Below are 17,033 nucleotides of genomic sequence, written 5' to 3'. Positions count from 1 at the left end.
AAGATAGAACCTTAAATTTCAATCTTATCCTCCATAATGACTAACTCATATCCCAGTCTACCCGTCCTCTATTCTAATCAAAATCCATTCCTATACTCTGGTTTGTATTCCACTGTTTACTAGAGTCTGCAGAACATAGCAACCTAGGCTCTGATACCAAACTATGACACCCTGATTTTTCATACTATTTTTTTTTTCAACAACAATAACAATCATCTGCCTCATCACAAACTCTGATATCATATTAACATAACCCGACCCGAAGTGGGATACCGGGTAATCAGTCCATTATATAAAAACATACCTAACAGCGGAAGTCCATATATGCATATCATCCAGAATACAGATACCATAGAACTATCCATCCATATATACACATATCTATACACATCTCCAAAATCAACAACATACCCTAGGGGATTACACAAACACATCCCCAATACAAAACACTTACCCTGACTATCAAGGTACCAGCTCCTCTCTATCTCAGAGCTCTGTCTCTTGGTCTGTTATGGTTCCCTAAAATATTAAAATATTTGGGTGAGACACCTCTCAGTAAGACGAAATAAATTATTCACAGTGTGTGACCGTATGAGTTCAATTACATCATATCACATTCCATTTTAATACATATAACAATTGGGAGAAAATATATAGATATGTACTCATAGTCACATATGTATGTAAAACGTATTTCTCAAAAACTCTCTTATCATTTTCATAATCGTATACGAACTTTCTTATTTCTCAAAATCATATTCACATTTTCTTTCATAAGCTTTTCTTTCCCATATTCATATCTCAATAACTTTCGTAAAATTTTCTTTCTCATTTTCATTTTCACACTCCAGCCTATGGGTATCCTCATATATGTATCTCAAAGTGTCTATAACCCATGGCTATTTATTATCGTGTCTGTAATGAGTATTCATAATCCAGCACATGAGTATCCGCCAGAATAAAATCCACAACGTGTCTATAACTCATGACTGCCCTAAGGATATCCCCATCTCATCGTCATGTTTCCCCATGACTGGGTTGTGCGGCCTGAAGGCTGGACCTAACCACAATTGGTCTACTCGGTTAGATCAAGGGGGAACGTGTTTATAGTACGAATGACCTACCCAATCTTGGTCCGGACCCCAGGAGGGCATCACAACCCTTCACAGGCCCATTCGACTGTCTCACGCCACTCTCCACGAGACCATGTAGTTGCACTATTACCTTACTAGCAACGGTACCATACTCTCTATCAACAACAGCCCATCAGGGTACTCATTTTCACATTTCCATATTAATATTTCAATATTCTCAATTTAGTATTCACAATTCAGTATTCACATTCATCTCATTACATCAGTGGTATTCCCATCATCTTTCTGTTTCATTCTCCTCGTAATATATATCTCATTTCTTGTATTTCAACATTTCTTAGTAAAACATATCAATGCCACATTTCATTATTCTCCAATAAATTGCACATGTATATACACATCACATTTCTTCGTTTTTCTATAAAATCAATCGGTATGCCACTTTTCATCATTTCCATATAAGAATATCATTTCATCACAATTATGTATACAAAACATAATTAAATTCCATAACTTCATTTCTACATAAAAAAATTCATGATATCTATACATATATATATATATAACCTCATTTCCTCAACTCAAATCATATATCCCAATTTCAATTACATTCCCAGTATAAACTTGTTATCTCATATTTCTCAAGCCACACAATTTTTATATAATATTTATAACATAATAACCAAAGAAAAAATATCATATTTCATTTTCACATACTTCGAATCAATAATTCATTTCCCAAAAATAGTTGTTATAATTTATTCCCCTTACCTATCTCACTAAGAGGCCCGCTAACAACCCTAAACCCACACCCCACGACGTTTGAAGCTCAAAGCCCTAAAATTCACATTCCCCAATTCAATCAACTAAATAACAAAATTATTTATCATTCAGTATTGTCCTAAACTCCAATTACTCTAAATCATCAATTAAATCCTAAAATACTTCACTTACCCTAATTTTGGGATGGTGCCCAAGAATTCCAAATCAACGAACCGCTCCGATTTAGCCATAGAGAATCTTCCCACGATTCTCGTGATAACTTCTGATCATCAATTCGGGTTAAGATCGGAGCGAAATCGTATAGAGAAGGGAGAGAGAGCCGTAGGTTTTAGAGAGAGAAGTAGAGAATTTTGTTTAATTAAAACAAATGAAACTCGCAGCCCCCTTTAAAATTCTCACTGCAAAGAAAACCATCGACGGTTTTCTTAGGCTCTTAGAAAACCGTCGCTGGTTTTCTCTTTAACCAGTCCAGTTTTCACCGTTTACCCATTTACCCGGCTACGGTAAAACCATATAAATGTCAACGATTTTCTTAATACTCTAAAAAACCGTCACCGGTTTTCTCATCACCAACCCATTTTCCATCATTTTCTTATTTATTCACAATATTATATTTTCTGGGTCTCTACAAAATAAATAAATATTTAATTTTGCATGTAATTAACATTTGATTTTCTTAATTATTATCATTTTTTTATATTATTAATAGAATTCAATAATGAGGAAAAATATAATTTCCGATGAAGATACACCCCTTACAAGCAAAAGTTTGCTACTATCAAAACATGCTCCTTTTATTTTACATTCTTCGATATGTTAAGAGATATTCACATTAATATGTACTGCTCGTGACAAAATGCATAGAAAAAATAGATGATTACAGATTTATAGGGTGCAATTTTACATAGAGAGAAGTTACAACTACCTAAAAAAATAAAAAAGATTATCGCACCACCTTAGCATGCCAGATTTTCGTTCACACGCATAACCCAACGGCAGCCCTTCAATGTGAAAAAATGTTATTCGAGGGCACGCAAAGTTAGTTAAGAAGAAATGAGGCCTCCCCTCTTTTATGTCAACCCCCAAAACCAAAAAAAATAATGATTACCAACTTCATCTCTATACCCATCCAAAGAAAGTTAGGGACAGAAAATGGCTAAACTTAGCAGAATTTAAATTGTAAAGTTCCCATGGACAAACCAAATCAGAAGAAGAAAGTAACCAACACTGGTATTTTTGTTTATGGGGAACCCACGAATTTGTTCCCTTCAAGCTAACGTTTTTCTGTTTTTCGCCTCTAATCTCTCCATTTTTGGCCTTCCCATCAACTGGCATCTTCAAATAAAGGGGACTAGTTGTGGCAATTGGGATGAATCAGTAGAGGATCGATAGTTTCCGAGCAGGAACATTGGGCTGAAGTTGGCAGAGAGAGGAAGGGAGGAGATGAGGTGCTTCACATGCTGCAGGGCTAGGGTAGCCAATGGCGATTCTTTGAAGAAGAACAATAAGAAGAATAATAGTAGGAGCTTCAAAGACAATAAAGAGAATACATTAGTCACATTCATCAAAAGTATCTCAGCAAAATCAGGTTGGTTGTCTGAAAAACTTCTCATTAATTCTTCATATTTCGTTTAATTCGGTGTAGCTGTGATCAACTTGGTTTAAAGGATCTTCGACGCATTTTGTTCCAAAACTCATAACCCGTCTATAGACTCATTGAATGGACTTCATCCCTCTTTTATGAAAATCATTCAGAGGATGTATCATTGGAAATTCAATCCTTGTGAACTCAGATTATGTCATGCTTGCCCTCTTACATAGTAACAATGATAAAGTTATGTTTCTGGAGAACTATGCCATGAACGCTGCCTAAAAATTCAACAAGGCTGGATCAAAGCTCCACTTGATAACTGAATTGAATAAGTTGAATGAAAAATAACCCTGCATTTGTTTGTGTCTTAATAGATAGTTCGAACTCTTGCCAAATTATAACGTCGATATCTTTTTCATCCTGAATTTTTGGCTCCCTAAATCCATTCTTGAACCATAATTCCTTGTTTCCCTTTCGTAAACAACTCTTATTTAGGCATCTCATTGGCCTGCAGGTAGCATCCAGCAGAGGAACCTAGCAGGAGAGGTACTAAAACTTGGAAATGCAAGAATTACTGCTGAGGTTTTTACATTCGGCGAATTGGCTACAGCAACTAACAACTTCAGTGCTGAGTCTCTAGTAGGTGAGGGCGGATTTGGGAGGGTTTACAAAGGACACATTAAGAGCATAGATAAGGTATTTCTCTCTCTCCCTCTCTCTCTCTCTCTCTCTTCAAGGTGAATTTGCATTCTCATTCTTGTTTTTATCTCATCCAGGTTGTCGCCGTGAAGAGGCTCGAGAGGAAAGGGTTGCAAGGAAACAGAGAATTCCTTGTGGAAGTTTTGATGTTAAATCTGGTTCAACACCCAAACCTTGTCAATTTGATTGGCTATTGTGCTGATGGAGATCAGAGAATATTAGTATATGAATACATGCCCAATGGATCTCTGGAAGACCACTTTCTAGGTATGCTCAAAAAACCATTTCTAGTTTCTTTGCTTCCCAAATATCCAAGGGCCAATTCATGATTCCAGCATAAATTTTCGTTCACAGCTGGAATGGTACAGCAGATTTTCATTGACGATCTTGTCCTAGAAGATTTGAAACAATCAGAATTACAAACTGCTTCAACTTGAAATGGACAAATTGGTGAAATGAATGGTCTCATTTATGCGCGCTGATCTAATTCTTTGCTCCCATTTTTTTTTTTTTTTCCAGATTCACAAGCCAGACGTAAGCCTCTACATTGGAATGCTAGGATAAAAATAGCTGCGGGAGCAGCCAAAGGGCTTGAATACTTGCATGAAACTGCAGACCCTCCAATCATCTTCAGAGACTTCAAGGCTTCAAATGTATTGTTGGATGAAGATTATAATCCTAAGCTGTCCGATTTTGGACTCGCTAAGCTAGCCCCGGCTGGAGGCAAGGCAGTTGTGTCCACAAGGGTGATGGGGACCTATGGCTATTGCGCACCAGAGTATGCATCATCAGGTCAGCTGACCACAAAGTCCGATGTTTACAGTTTTGGTGTTGTGTTCCTCGAAATGATCACAGGAAGGAGAGTCATCGACAATACGAGACCCTCTGAAGAACAGAACCTCATTGAATGGGTATGTTCATGGACCTTAAATCTGTCACATACTTGATATTTCCATCCATTTCTTCCCTTGGTTTTCCCATCCTACCAAACGAGGGAGAAAGGATTTCCCACTCTCCTCCCATTCCACCATTGTTATGGGCTCTAAGACAATCCTAAGCGGGTCTTGATGCTGGTTCTCATTTCCATTTTGCAGGCAGAGCCTCTGCTGAAGGACAGAAAGAACTTTAAGTCAATGGCTGATCCACTGCTTGAAGGCAAGTACCCATTGAAGGGTCTCTACCAAGCTCTTGCAGTTGCAGCCATGTGCCTGCAAGAGGAAGCTAGCACCCGACCATTGATAAGCGATGTCGTAACAGCCCTCGAGTATTTAGCAACAGTCGAAACACAAGAAGAAACAGATGCAGAATCCAAACATGCTGCAGAAGCAGAATCATAAAAGAAATGGCCGAGGATGAGTTGGACACAGAGAGGGGGAGAGGAGAGTTCTTGCCTTCTTGGAGCTAAGGAAGGAAGGAGAAGGCATTGCAGCATACCTTACCCGCATTGTGAGACCAAATTAAAGAACATGAAGCTGCTGCATAATATGAAACTCACCTCCCCACTCCCATCTCATAAGACGGTGGAAAAAAAAAAAAGGAAAAATAAGAAGGAAAAAATGCCCTGCCAATGCAATTAATTTTGTATGTGACCTTTTATTAGGTAGGGGAGGATGGAAATCATAGCTTTTTTTTGCTGCATGTCTCTGTTTGTGAATGCCAATGCCTGGTAGTTTAACACAAGATTGCAGCCTAAGAAGTCAAAAATCAAACACTTAGATCTAAAAGTTGCACTGCCTAACTAGTTTAGAACATAAAGGCATAACTTGGTAGTGATGACATGAATTTCGGATTTTAGATTTAGATTTGGATGGGTTAGAAAATTTTTAATAAAATTTTATATTATATCTTATTTAAATTCAATATAACTTCAAACCCAATATCTCTCCAAACATGGAGTAAAAGATTTGAAAAAAAATTTTAGGTATAAAATAGATTTCGCTCTAAAATAGAATTTTATTGGATAATGTTTGGAATTATAGACTTTAACTATTAGATTTGAATTTGTGTAAATTTAAAGAAATTCAATATAATTTAATACTCCTTGTTATTGAAATTTATACAAATTTAAATCTAAGGCATAAAATATAAATTTCAAATACAAAATTAAAAAATGATGAAAAAATAAATTAATGTGTTTAAATCTATAGAACTAGTAAAATAATTGAATTATAATTCACACAAATTCTACATTAGCATATTCAACACACAAAATCGAAGTAGGTTAAATCTTATTAAAGATGGAGAATCCAATTTTATTTTGGGAAAATTGGGCCATTTTAATCATTTTATTTCCAAAATTCATACACAAGCTTTAAGAGATTTTTTACTTCCAAAAAAAAAAAATGGCTTTCTGCAAAACCCCTATCAAAATCGAGTTGATATAATTCGTAGATCGTAGTGATCGACTCCTCTTCGAAACTCCTTCAATGGCGATCTTCAGATCTTTAAAAACCCTAATCAGAAAACCCAACAGAGGTCGACCAGCCTTCCTCACTTTTTCTCCCTCCGCCACCCCACACCCCTCCCCGTCTCCCCCACTCTCTCTTTCCTCCGCCCTCCTCCTCACCTACTCTCGCTCTAGGTTCCTCTCTCCTCTAGCCCGATGGATGATGCCCTTCCCCAGCCCCCTCTTCCTCTCTTCTCCGCCCTGGAAGCTCTCTCAGTCCGCCACTCCTCTCTATGTCCAATGCGATGCCTTTCTTCTGCGAAACGTTGACAAGGCTCCGAGTCTGGCGACTTTTCCCATCAGACTAGGATTACGCTCGTCATCCTCTTCCCGCTTGCTCAATGGGATCGAACGGAAGTTCAGCGATGGCGATGCCGGTGTTATTGGCAGTGGGTTCGCCTTGAATTTTGTTAATTTGCCGAATTTGATATCGATAAGCCGAATGGTTTCGGGCCCATTGATTGGATGGTACATTGCTTTTCTTGCTCTATGCTTTTATTTTGCCGTGCTGGGGTTAAATTGTTTCAGTCTGGTAGAATTTGAAAGAACTTTAAGGTTCATTGAGTATGTGCAAAGATTGTTTGTTAGATTAGTCTAGGAAGTGATGATGCTGAATTATTGAGTGTATAAGCTGTACATGTCCGTGATATAAATGTTAAATTAGAGGAATTATTGTCAAAAATGGTGGAACGGTAAGTAGAATCTGACCAAGAGATGACATATAATCTGAGTTTGGAGGTTCAAGCAAAGAAAAATTGAAAATGACAAAAAGGATAAGTCACGGGTGGTTTTTCCTAAAATCAAAATTCTACTGCTAAGTATATTCTGGATTAAATTTGCATGCATTGTAATTTTACTAATTTATATTGCACATCATGAGATTTGAACTTTTAGTAGTGCCCTCAATGTTTTAAAAGGCAGAGTCAAAATTCATCTCGAGGCTTCTTCAAAACGAGGCCTAAAATGTCTGTAAAACTTGAACACAGTATACAGTGTGGCCTATGCATTTGCACAAAATGTGTCTTTTGCATTATTTTAATTGAGGCTTAAGTATTGTTGTGTTTGTAAATTTTAAATTGGTTTTGATTGTTGAACCAACTTTAGCAAAAAGTAACCAGTATATGAAAGGAATGCTAAATGCTCTAATCTCAATTAAGTTCTGAAAAAGCTTTTGAATTTATATGTTTACAATAATTGCATCTTGGATCATGAACACCATTTGAACTCTGTAATGTTATGGTTCTCTTTTAGCATGGTTTACTTCAAGTCCCTACACTCAAAAAGAAAAAAATTTGGTGAAAATTCGTATTTGAATTTTTTGTATTTTACTCATAATTTCCTTAAAATTTCCTTATTTTCCAATATTTATGTATTTTGTTTTTAGATGTTAACATAAAAATAAGATTCTCGGCTAGCCATAATGCCTTGAGGCTTACTGCCTTTCCTCTTTAGGGCTTGAACACCTCACCTTACTATACTTTTAGAACATTGGTATAGCTAGTCTAAACTGTCACAAATTGACAACAATCAGGGATGCTATATTAGCTGCAGTTTTGAATATTGTGATAATGCTTTCCTTATTTTCCTTTTTATTTTTTTTAATTGCCTCATGATTTTTCATTTTAACATTAACTAGATTTTTTAGCCCCCATCTGATTTTAGAAAGAACGAAGAGAAAGGAAAAGAAAATGCTCCAAAAGGGCTTCCAATTTTGAAGCATTATCCTTCTTTTCCTGTTCTTCCTTCTGAGGACAAGGAGCAACCTGTGTTCATGAATAATATTCTCCCCTAGGCATGGAATGTTAGACTATTTGAATTCATAATATACCTGCATTCTGTAATTTTGTATGAAAAATGTGCAATTAAGTTGTGAATCAGGGAGAAAAAAGAGTTATAATTGGAATGCATTTTGCGATATGCTGATAGTGTTAGATGTTTAAGATTGTATGGATTTTGGCCTGGTTGTTCTTTGGTGTTTGAATAGATTTTTAAAAGTATATTCTTCAATCTAATACTACTGTTTACATTCCTTTTTTGTGACTTCTTATTAATGTTAAGTGTCAATGAATGTAACCAACTATTTTTTATTGTCCCAAAAAAAACCTCTTTGTTCATGATGAAGTTTCATAATTCTTCATTTGTTCTGTATTCTTTGAGCAGACTGCATGATTTTGTTCCATTGAATGTTAACAACCTCGATGCAGGATGATCACAAATGAATATTATCTCTCTGCATTTGTGGGGTTAGCTATCTCTGGAGCTAGTGACTGGGTATGGACAAATCATCATTTTATATTGTGCAAGCAAATTCAAAATGCTCAAAAATGATCTCTCAATTTTTATTTTATTTTTTTCCTATCATCTTTCATCATCCAGCTTGATGGATACATGGCTAGGAAGATGAGAATCAATTCTGTAATTGGTTCCTACCTTGATCCCCTTGCCGACAAGGTGAAATTTTCTCTATTTTTCTGTCAAGCTTACCCACATTGACCACATTTCTTTGGCACCCTGTTCTTTTGGTTTGTTTCTGTTTCATTGAGCCTTGGCTTTGGCCATATCTCATTTTCTCTTAACTCTTATTGGTCAGGTCTTAATTGGATGTGTTGCTTTGGCAATGGTACATGAGAATCTTTTGCACCGTAAGTAGTCTTGTTAGTTTCTGGTTTAGTTATTCAAAGATGGTTGGAAGACCTGCGAAAACACAATATTCATGCTCCCAACTGCACTGCCAAGTTGTTGCTGCCAGTGTTATTAATTTGAAATTTTTGGATAGTGAATGGCACCCATAAGTGGATTTTAAAAAAGTGAATTATCTCTCTCTCTCTCTCTCTCTCTCTCTCTCTGAACTTCAAGACCACATGTAAAATTCTCATAACTTGGGGGACTCTTATGTAAGGCACATTCAGTATAATGTGTTGTGTATATATATGTGGCATAGAAACCAATTCTTTCAACTCTTTTCTTGTGAAGCTGGGCTGGTTGGACTCTTTGTTCTGCGAGATGGTATCCTCATTTGTGGTGCACTTTATAAAAGGGCAAGCAACTTGGGTTGGCTGGTGGGTTTGCCTAGGTTGCTCTTTGATTTTTTGCCCTTTTTGGTTCTGTTTTTTGTCTTGTCAGTCTTGCTTTTAATTATATGTTTCTGATTAAGTTTCTTCTATCAGTGGAAAAGTTGGTTTGATTTCTTTAACATTGATGAGACCAGTGCCCAGAAGATTGAACCTCTCTTTCTTAGCAAGGTGAGCTATGTTTATTTGGCGTGGTTATTTGAATGTGGAAAATGGAAGTTAAGTTGTATAGTTTCCTTAGCCTGAGATTTCTGGAAATATTGGAATTGATATCTAATAAAATTGAATGTCGATATGAATCAACCCTCCCCCCCAACCCTCAGGGAGTGAAAGATTTTTGTGACAAAATGTGATTGATTTATTGAATCAAGTCCCACACCCCCCCCCCCCCACCCCTCAGGGAGTGAAAGATTTTTGTGACAATACGTGATTTATTGAATCAAGAAACCAAAAAGTGCTCGACTCATCACATGATAACAGCTTTGTAAGAATTAAGCAATTCACACACAAAAAGCCTGTTCTTGAAAGGCCATCGAAGTGAGAGTTGACTGGAGGAACTCCCTATCAAAACTCAAAAATATGATTAATTATCACATTAATTAATGCACACACAAAAAGCCTGTTCTTGAAAGGCCATCGAAGTGAGAGTTGACTGGAGGAACTCCCTATCAAAACTCAAAAATATGATTAATCATCCCATTAATCAAGCGATGAGGTACTGAGAGCATGTCTGCCTTTGCTTCTCATGTTTTCATCAAGGGGCATGGGTTTTGCGTCACTTATTCAGGAGAAAAGAAAAATGAATATGGTATAGAATGAAAGAGACAAAAATTTAAGGAGGTAACATGATGAGAGGTTACAATTGACTGACCATTATCTGAAGTTCTTGTAATTACATTGAGGGTACAAAGCAAATAATATATGAAGGAATGGAGAATCTACAATTAACTTGGGAATTGATGTAGGGAGGACTGAAGGGAGGGACTGTTTTTTATCAACTTTGTGAGAGAATGTGTGGTTTTTCTGGTAATGCAGAAGAAATAAAGAAAGTTAAGGTAGAATTTGTATATTAATAATTTGATTGAACCAAACAAAGATATAAGATAGAAGAGTTTTTTAGCATGGACCAAAATTTAATTTATTTTATTATTTATTCTGCATATCCTGTTGTAATTGTTGTGATGGCCAAATTCCTTACCTAGCTTATTAAGAGACCAAAAATGGAGCTTTTTCATGCAATTCCGTAGCATGTGATTTATCTCATAAATCCAGAAATGATTTTCCATGGAAAGCCTGTGACTGGTGCCATACTAAAGATGACAGTTGTTGACAGGTTAATACAGTATTCCAACTGGTTTTAGTCGCTGCAGCTCTTCTTCAACCAGAATTTGGAACACCAGAAACTCAATCATTCATTACCTATTTGAGGTAGCTTAGGCACTGCTTCAGTTTCACTACTCACCTCTTTGTTGATAAATTTTAAGAACTGTTGCTCACTGACTATCTTGATATAATGCAGCTGGTTAGTGGCCTCAACAACAGTGGCTTCCACTGCAGGCTATGGCATGCAACACATAAGGAAGAGATATGTGTCAGTTACTAGGAATCGCTAATTTGAATTTCACAGCAAACCCTTGTGAGTCAGGTTAAATGCTCATGGGTTTGAGATTGACAGTGGGAGCTGGTGTTTTAAAGTTTTTAAAGAATGCCCACAAAAGGAAGGGAAGGGAAGGGATAAAGATGTGGAACTGTTGAAATCAAGTAATCAAAAGGAGAGGGTGTGAGGGAAGAGAAATTTTTGTGGCTGATGTCACCCTCTCGGCTCTCGGCTCAATGTAGAGCTGTAGGAGATGCAGTAGACTTGTAAATGAATATTCTCTGATTGTGGAGAAGATGAATCAGACTGAATTTATATTTGCACTGGGGATGAAAAGAAGAGAGGCCAGCGAGGAAGACACAGGTAGTGAGTCAAGGGCATGGGTTGCCAAGGTTTTGATGGGGGAAGATTGCCAGAGCTTTGCTTTACAGAACTTAGAAGGCCTATGGCATGCTTAAGAAGATAAAAAATAATCACATCACTGATCTAACTTCTGTGGCCCTGCACTGTAAAAGTTTTCCAGTAAATCTGTTCAAAGTCTCTCACTCTCTCCCTCTTGCTGTGTGGGTGGGTCTTCCATACTGGTTTGCTTGTATTAATCACCCGTGGTCTCTATTTTGAACATTCTGCATAAAGCATAAACTAAATGCTTTTACACTTACTGAATGTGAATACCCAAGAGACCCCTCCTCATAATGAGCAAGTATGGAATCCCACCAGTCCATGAATTAAGCCCAGTTCTAAGGATCACAATATTTAAACAGATGAAGAGGCTAATCAATGTCAATTTCTAAAGGCAGGACAGCAGGACAAGGCACGGTTGTTTTAAAAAACTGCCGAGACACCCAAGACTCTGGTTGAAAACAAGCAAGATGACTAAATGGAAGTTCACAAAAGGACATACTAAAACAAGAAGCAGACCTACTATGTAAGAAGGGCTGATGTTTGTATACTAATTCAGGCTAAATAACAGAGTAGCAGATCAGCAAACGAACAAATTCACAATGCCCAGACTCTATCCAGGGATGAGAACTTTGTCGATGGGAATGTGAAAATTGCATTCCAGCATTCACCTGAACCTCCACAATGGTTACCCCTAAAAACACAGGACCTCCTGTGATCTTATCTGACGAAATATAAGATGGAAACAGTTGATGGCCATCCTGGTTTAATATCATCTAGACCAGATCATTGAGACTAGCGTGCATAACTCGAATAGCAGTTTACACCTATTGCCCAGAAGCCATGAATGCTGGAAATCAGATAAATTGACAATGTTGTAATGTGTTCCTTGAAAGACAAAAAACCAAATGATATTACATTTAAACCATGTCACCTTCATTTGGTGACCATGGTTGTTTGTTGTTGCTGCTGTTAGTTTAATGTCCTTGTAGTACTCTCAAACCTCCACAATGGTTAAAGCCAATTTAGAAGATTTCAGCCTATCAAAACAAGGCAAACTAAAGTTGAAAACTGGGGAAAGTCTATGGTAGTTTCATTTGTAGTCGCCAAAGAAGGCCAACAGCCTAATGAACAACAAATTGATAAAAATGTCCAAAGTATGGTATGTGTGTGTGTGTGCGTGTCTATATAATATATACTTGGGCAAAGATACGGACTTCCTTTGAAGTTTGGTAGAAAAATAATAACTTACTCTGAGAATACAAAAATTCTAACCTCACAGATTTGCCAAAAAAACAGAAACCTTCCATTGTATTTTGCATATAAAGACAAGTTTTTTAAGCAGAAGTTTATGTCTTTTTAACCAACTTCAAGAGAGATATGTAACATTTTTAAAACGGACCGTAGATAGTATTTTTAAAACCTCAAGGAAAGTCTACTTTTTTTATCATGTAACATTTTTAAAACCTCAGGGATAGGTCAAGGGAATTCTATTTTTTTTTATCAAACTTAAAAAAAGGTAAGTATCTACTGCCTTTTTTTTTTCTTTTTTTGTCATCCATAGCCTTTAACCATCCAAATTTTTAATTCAATATTTTTATCATAACATGATTTTTTATTAGTTAAAGTGGAGAATTATCACATTATACTTTAATGTTAATCTATTTCACAAAAGAAAAATATCTTTTAGATTTAGAAATACCTCAATACCCTCTCCAAAATTTTACATACTCTTTACCTATATCTTTAACATTTCACATTTTAAGGCATGTGTTGTATTACAAACCCGTTCCTGTTCATGTTCCAATGAATTGAAACCTAAGTAACATTATTGTCATTTATATCACATGATAAAACTCATGCATGAGTTGGACCCATGAGAGCCAGGACTACGTGCACGTAAATTGTAGCCTCGACCCATTGCCAAAAGAGGTCCAATCACAGGACCATGACTGCTGTGAATCAAACAAATAAAAAAAATTCAAAGAAAATGTCATCAGTGCAATGACATTTTAATGAAAATGTCACCTTCATTTAGTGATGACAGTGGATGCCAAAGGCATTTTGTGATCCTAATAAAATCAACGAAAATCAAATGATTGAAAGAATACTCCAAGGAAAACCCCATGTCTACATTAGGTTTAACATGAGAATGAAGGTTGCCATATACCTTTGACATGTGTATAAACATTATATGAAGAAAAATTATAAAGCCTGTTTCTTGAAATTTTTAACAATCATAAATTTAAAAAATTCCACTCAAACAATTCAATTAACCAAAATAATTAAGGGAAAATGGTCTCTAAATAATTAAGGACAATATGCTCTCTAAAGATTAACCATTATATTGTATTATTATTAACACAATAATATTATTTCTTTCCTTTTATTAATAATTTATTATTTTTAACATTATAATAGCGTACTATACCATATTATAATAGTACATTGATATCCAACCATCCAAAAGAGTGAAGCAATTCGATCCCAAAATTGGACTACTTAACTTAACCACAGGGTGGAATGAAAATAGAAGGCCCATGTTCCATAAAAATCTTTCCTATCCAAAAACCATTTCATTCTCGTTCTACCTTCTAGGTAACATTATTCTCATTTACACAACATGACTAGAACCGATACAAGAGACTTGAACTCGTAAGTGCCATGACTTTGTGCATATAAGTTGCAGCTTAGACCCATTGCCAAAAGACCTCCAATTACTAGACCATGATTGCTATAAATCAAACAAATTAGAGGATTCAAAATCATCTAATCTCTGCATAAATGGACAATGTTACAATGTTTTGATTGGAAGTGTTGGATATTTTAAAAAACCAAAGACTAAGGATAATGAGAGAAATTGATTTAGAGACTACAAAAGGCTAAATTTTATTGAGCAACAAACTATCTATTTATACAGCATGATGAAAACTGAATTGCAGAAAAATATGCTACTTGTTGAGCATAACAACTAAGTGCCTAAAAATTAGCATGAAAAAATGGTTATAATCCTAAAGAATAACAACAAATAAAACTTATTCAGCTCCTAAATAATAGTAACAAATAAAACTATTCAGCTCCTAAAGAATAGTAACAAATAAAACTTATTCAACTCCTAAAGAATAGCAACAAATAAAACTGATTCAGCTCCTAAAGAATAGCAACAAATAAAATTAATTCAACTTCATGAGTTATATCGGTCAACACTCCTCCTTGACTCTGGAGCTGCATACACCAAGCTTCTACCTCAAGAATTCATATCTAATCTTCTGAAGTGTCTTTGTTAAGATATTAGCACTTTAATTTTCTATTTTGCAGTAGATCAATTGCACTTCTCCTTCCATTTGTATCTCTCTTAGAAGATAAAATTTTATTTTGAAGTGTTATTTTTTGCCATGGAACACTGGATTATTAGTAATTGAAATTGCAGTTTGGTTGTCCACAAATATTTGTGTGCCTTCTTGTTGTTCCATATGCAAATCTGTCATAAGTTTCCTGAGCCAAAGGGCTTGATTCACAGTAGCAGCAACTACATATTCTGCTTCTACTGTGGATTGAGCTATGACTTCTTGCTTCTTAGAACACCATGAAAAAATTCCAAAACCAAAGCTAAAACAGTAACTGAGGTGCTTCTCATATCATCATCACATCCAGCCCCAATCACTATCAGAATAACCATGGAGCCTGAAGTTTTTAACTTGACTGAATCTTATTCCATTATCAATTGTGCCCTAAACATATCTAAGAATACTTTTTACGGCTTGAAAATGAATTTGACTAGCATAATGCATATACCTTGATAGCAAACTCACTGCATGCATGATATCTGGCTTGGTTGCAGTTAAATACATTAGGCAACCTATTAGACTCCTCTACAGCCTTTCATCCACCTTTTCAGCTCCATCTTCTCTGCAAAACTTCTCCTTTGATTCATTGGAGTTGCAGTTGGCTTGCACTCTTCCATGTTGAATTTTTTGAGGACTTCCTTTGCATATTTATGCTCGCATAGAAATATTTCATTTTGCTTTTGACGTACCTGCATACCAAGGAAGAATGTCATCCTCCCAAGGTCTGTCATTTCAAAGACATCTTTCATTTCTTCTTTAAAATAGTCAATCAGCTTCTTGCTACTTCCTGTAACGAGTAGATCATCAACATACAGAGATACCACAAGTATTTCATCATCAGTCTTCTTGATATATAAAGTAGTTTCACTCAAACCTTTTTCAAAGCCTAAGTTCACTAAGTGTGCATCAATTTTGCTATACCAGGACCTTGGTTCCTGTTTTAAACCATACATGGCTTTTTTCAATCGATATACCTTCTCCTCATGTCCTTGAAAAATAAACCCTTCAGGATGCTCCACGAAGATTTCTTCCTCCAAGTATCCATTCAAAAAGGTTGACTTAAAATCCATTTGGTATATAACCCAGCCTTTTTGTGCAGCAAGAGCCAGCAACTTTCTTATGGTATCCAACCTGGCAACTAGGGCAAAAGTTTCAGAAAAATCTACCCCAAACATCTAGGCATATCCCTTGACAACAAGTTTTACCTTGTACTTGTTTACAGAACCATCAGGATTGAGCTTGGTCCTGTAAACCCACTTGACTCCTATAGCTTTTTTGTGTTGAGGTCTGTTTACCAACTCCCATGTTTGGTTCTTTTCAATCATCTTTAACTCCTCCTTCATTGCAGTTATCCACTTCTGATCAGTTGCAGCTTCTTCATACCCTGCAGGCTTCATTATAGCAACATTACACCTCTGATAAATGTCAGAAAGTGATCTAGTTCCTCTAACAGGTTCATCATCCATATCATCATTCCCCTCCTGAACCTCAAGCTTCTTGTCATTCTCCCAACTCTAGTTATCTAACTCAAGGAATTGAACATCCATGCTGACAATTACTTTGTTGCTTTGTGGTATGTAGATCTTGTAGGCCTTTGAAATTGAGCTGTAGCCTACAAAAATCCCAGCTTCTGCTTTTTTGTCCAATTTGTCTCTCTTAACTTGAGGGATGTAAGAGAAACATAGGCAACCAAATATCTTCAGATTAAGCAACTTTGGTTTATAGTCATACCATGCTTCAAATGGAGTCTTTTTCAGTAAAGCTTTTGTTGGCAATCTATTTAGCAGAAAAACTATTGTATTTACAGCCTCGGCTCAAAATTTCTTTGGTAGCCCTTTGTCATGAAGCAAGCACCTTGTCATCTCCATAATTGTCCGATTTTTCCTCTCCACAACACCATTCTGTTGAGGAGTGTTAGGTGATGTCAACTGATGCTCGATGCCTGCATCTTCACAAAACTTGTTAAATTTTTCAGCAGTAGATTCAGTTCCATTATCATACCT

At 36.2% G+C, this 17,033-nt stretch overlaps 2 protein-coding genes across 3 annotated transcripts; both read left to right on the top strand.

Moving 5' to 3' along the window:
• The first annotated feature begins 3,320 nt into the window (after positions 1-3,320).
• LOC131153669 (probable serine/threonine-protein kinase PBL23) lies at positions 3,321-6,489 on the top strand. The gene is made up of 5 exons (XM_058106120.1): positions 3,321-3,465; positions 3,983-4,164; positions 4,245-4,434; positions 4,687-5,078; positions 5,262-6,489. Exons 1-5 carry the CDS (start codon positions 3,321-3,323, stop codon positions 5,502-5,504), a joined length of 1,152 nt encoding a protein of 383 aa, XP_057962103.1. The 3' UTR covers positions 5,505-6,489.
• On the top strand, positions 6,333-11,947 carry LOC131154089 (cardiolipin synthase (CMP-forming), mitochondrial). 2 transcript variants are annotated; one of them, XM_058106594.1, is made up of 8 exons: positions 6,333-7,081; positions 8,818-8,884; positions 8,990-9,064; positions 9,204-9,255; positions 9,587-9,672; positions 9,781-9,855; positions 11,018-11,112; positions 11,204-11,947. In XM_058106594.1, exons 1-8 carry the CDS (start codon positions 6,594-6,596, stop codon positions 11,295-11,297), a joined length of 1,032 nt encoding a protein of 343 aa, XP_057962577.1. In that variant the 5' UTR covers positions 6,333-6,593; the 3' UTR covers positions 11,298-11,947. The 2 variants fall into 2 exon arrangements, 1 of the variants encoding a protein (XP_057962577.1); XR_009136326.1 differs by having other exon boundaries at positions 6,489-7,081; positions 9,587-9,686; positions 11,204-11,257.
• Positions 11,948-17,033: the final 5,086 nt, after the last annotated feature.

Source organism: Malania oleifera, chromosome 4 (assembly GCF_029873635.1).
Source record: "Malania oleifera isolate guangnan ecotype guangnan chromosome 4, ASM2987363v1, whole genome shotgun sequence".
Classification (NCBI taxonomy): Eukaryota; Viridiplantae; Streptophyta; class Magnoliopsida; order Santalales; family Ximeniaceae; genus Malania; species Malania oleifera.
This window is presented reverse-complemented; position numbering and strand designations above follow the sequence as displayed.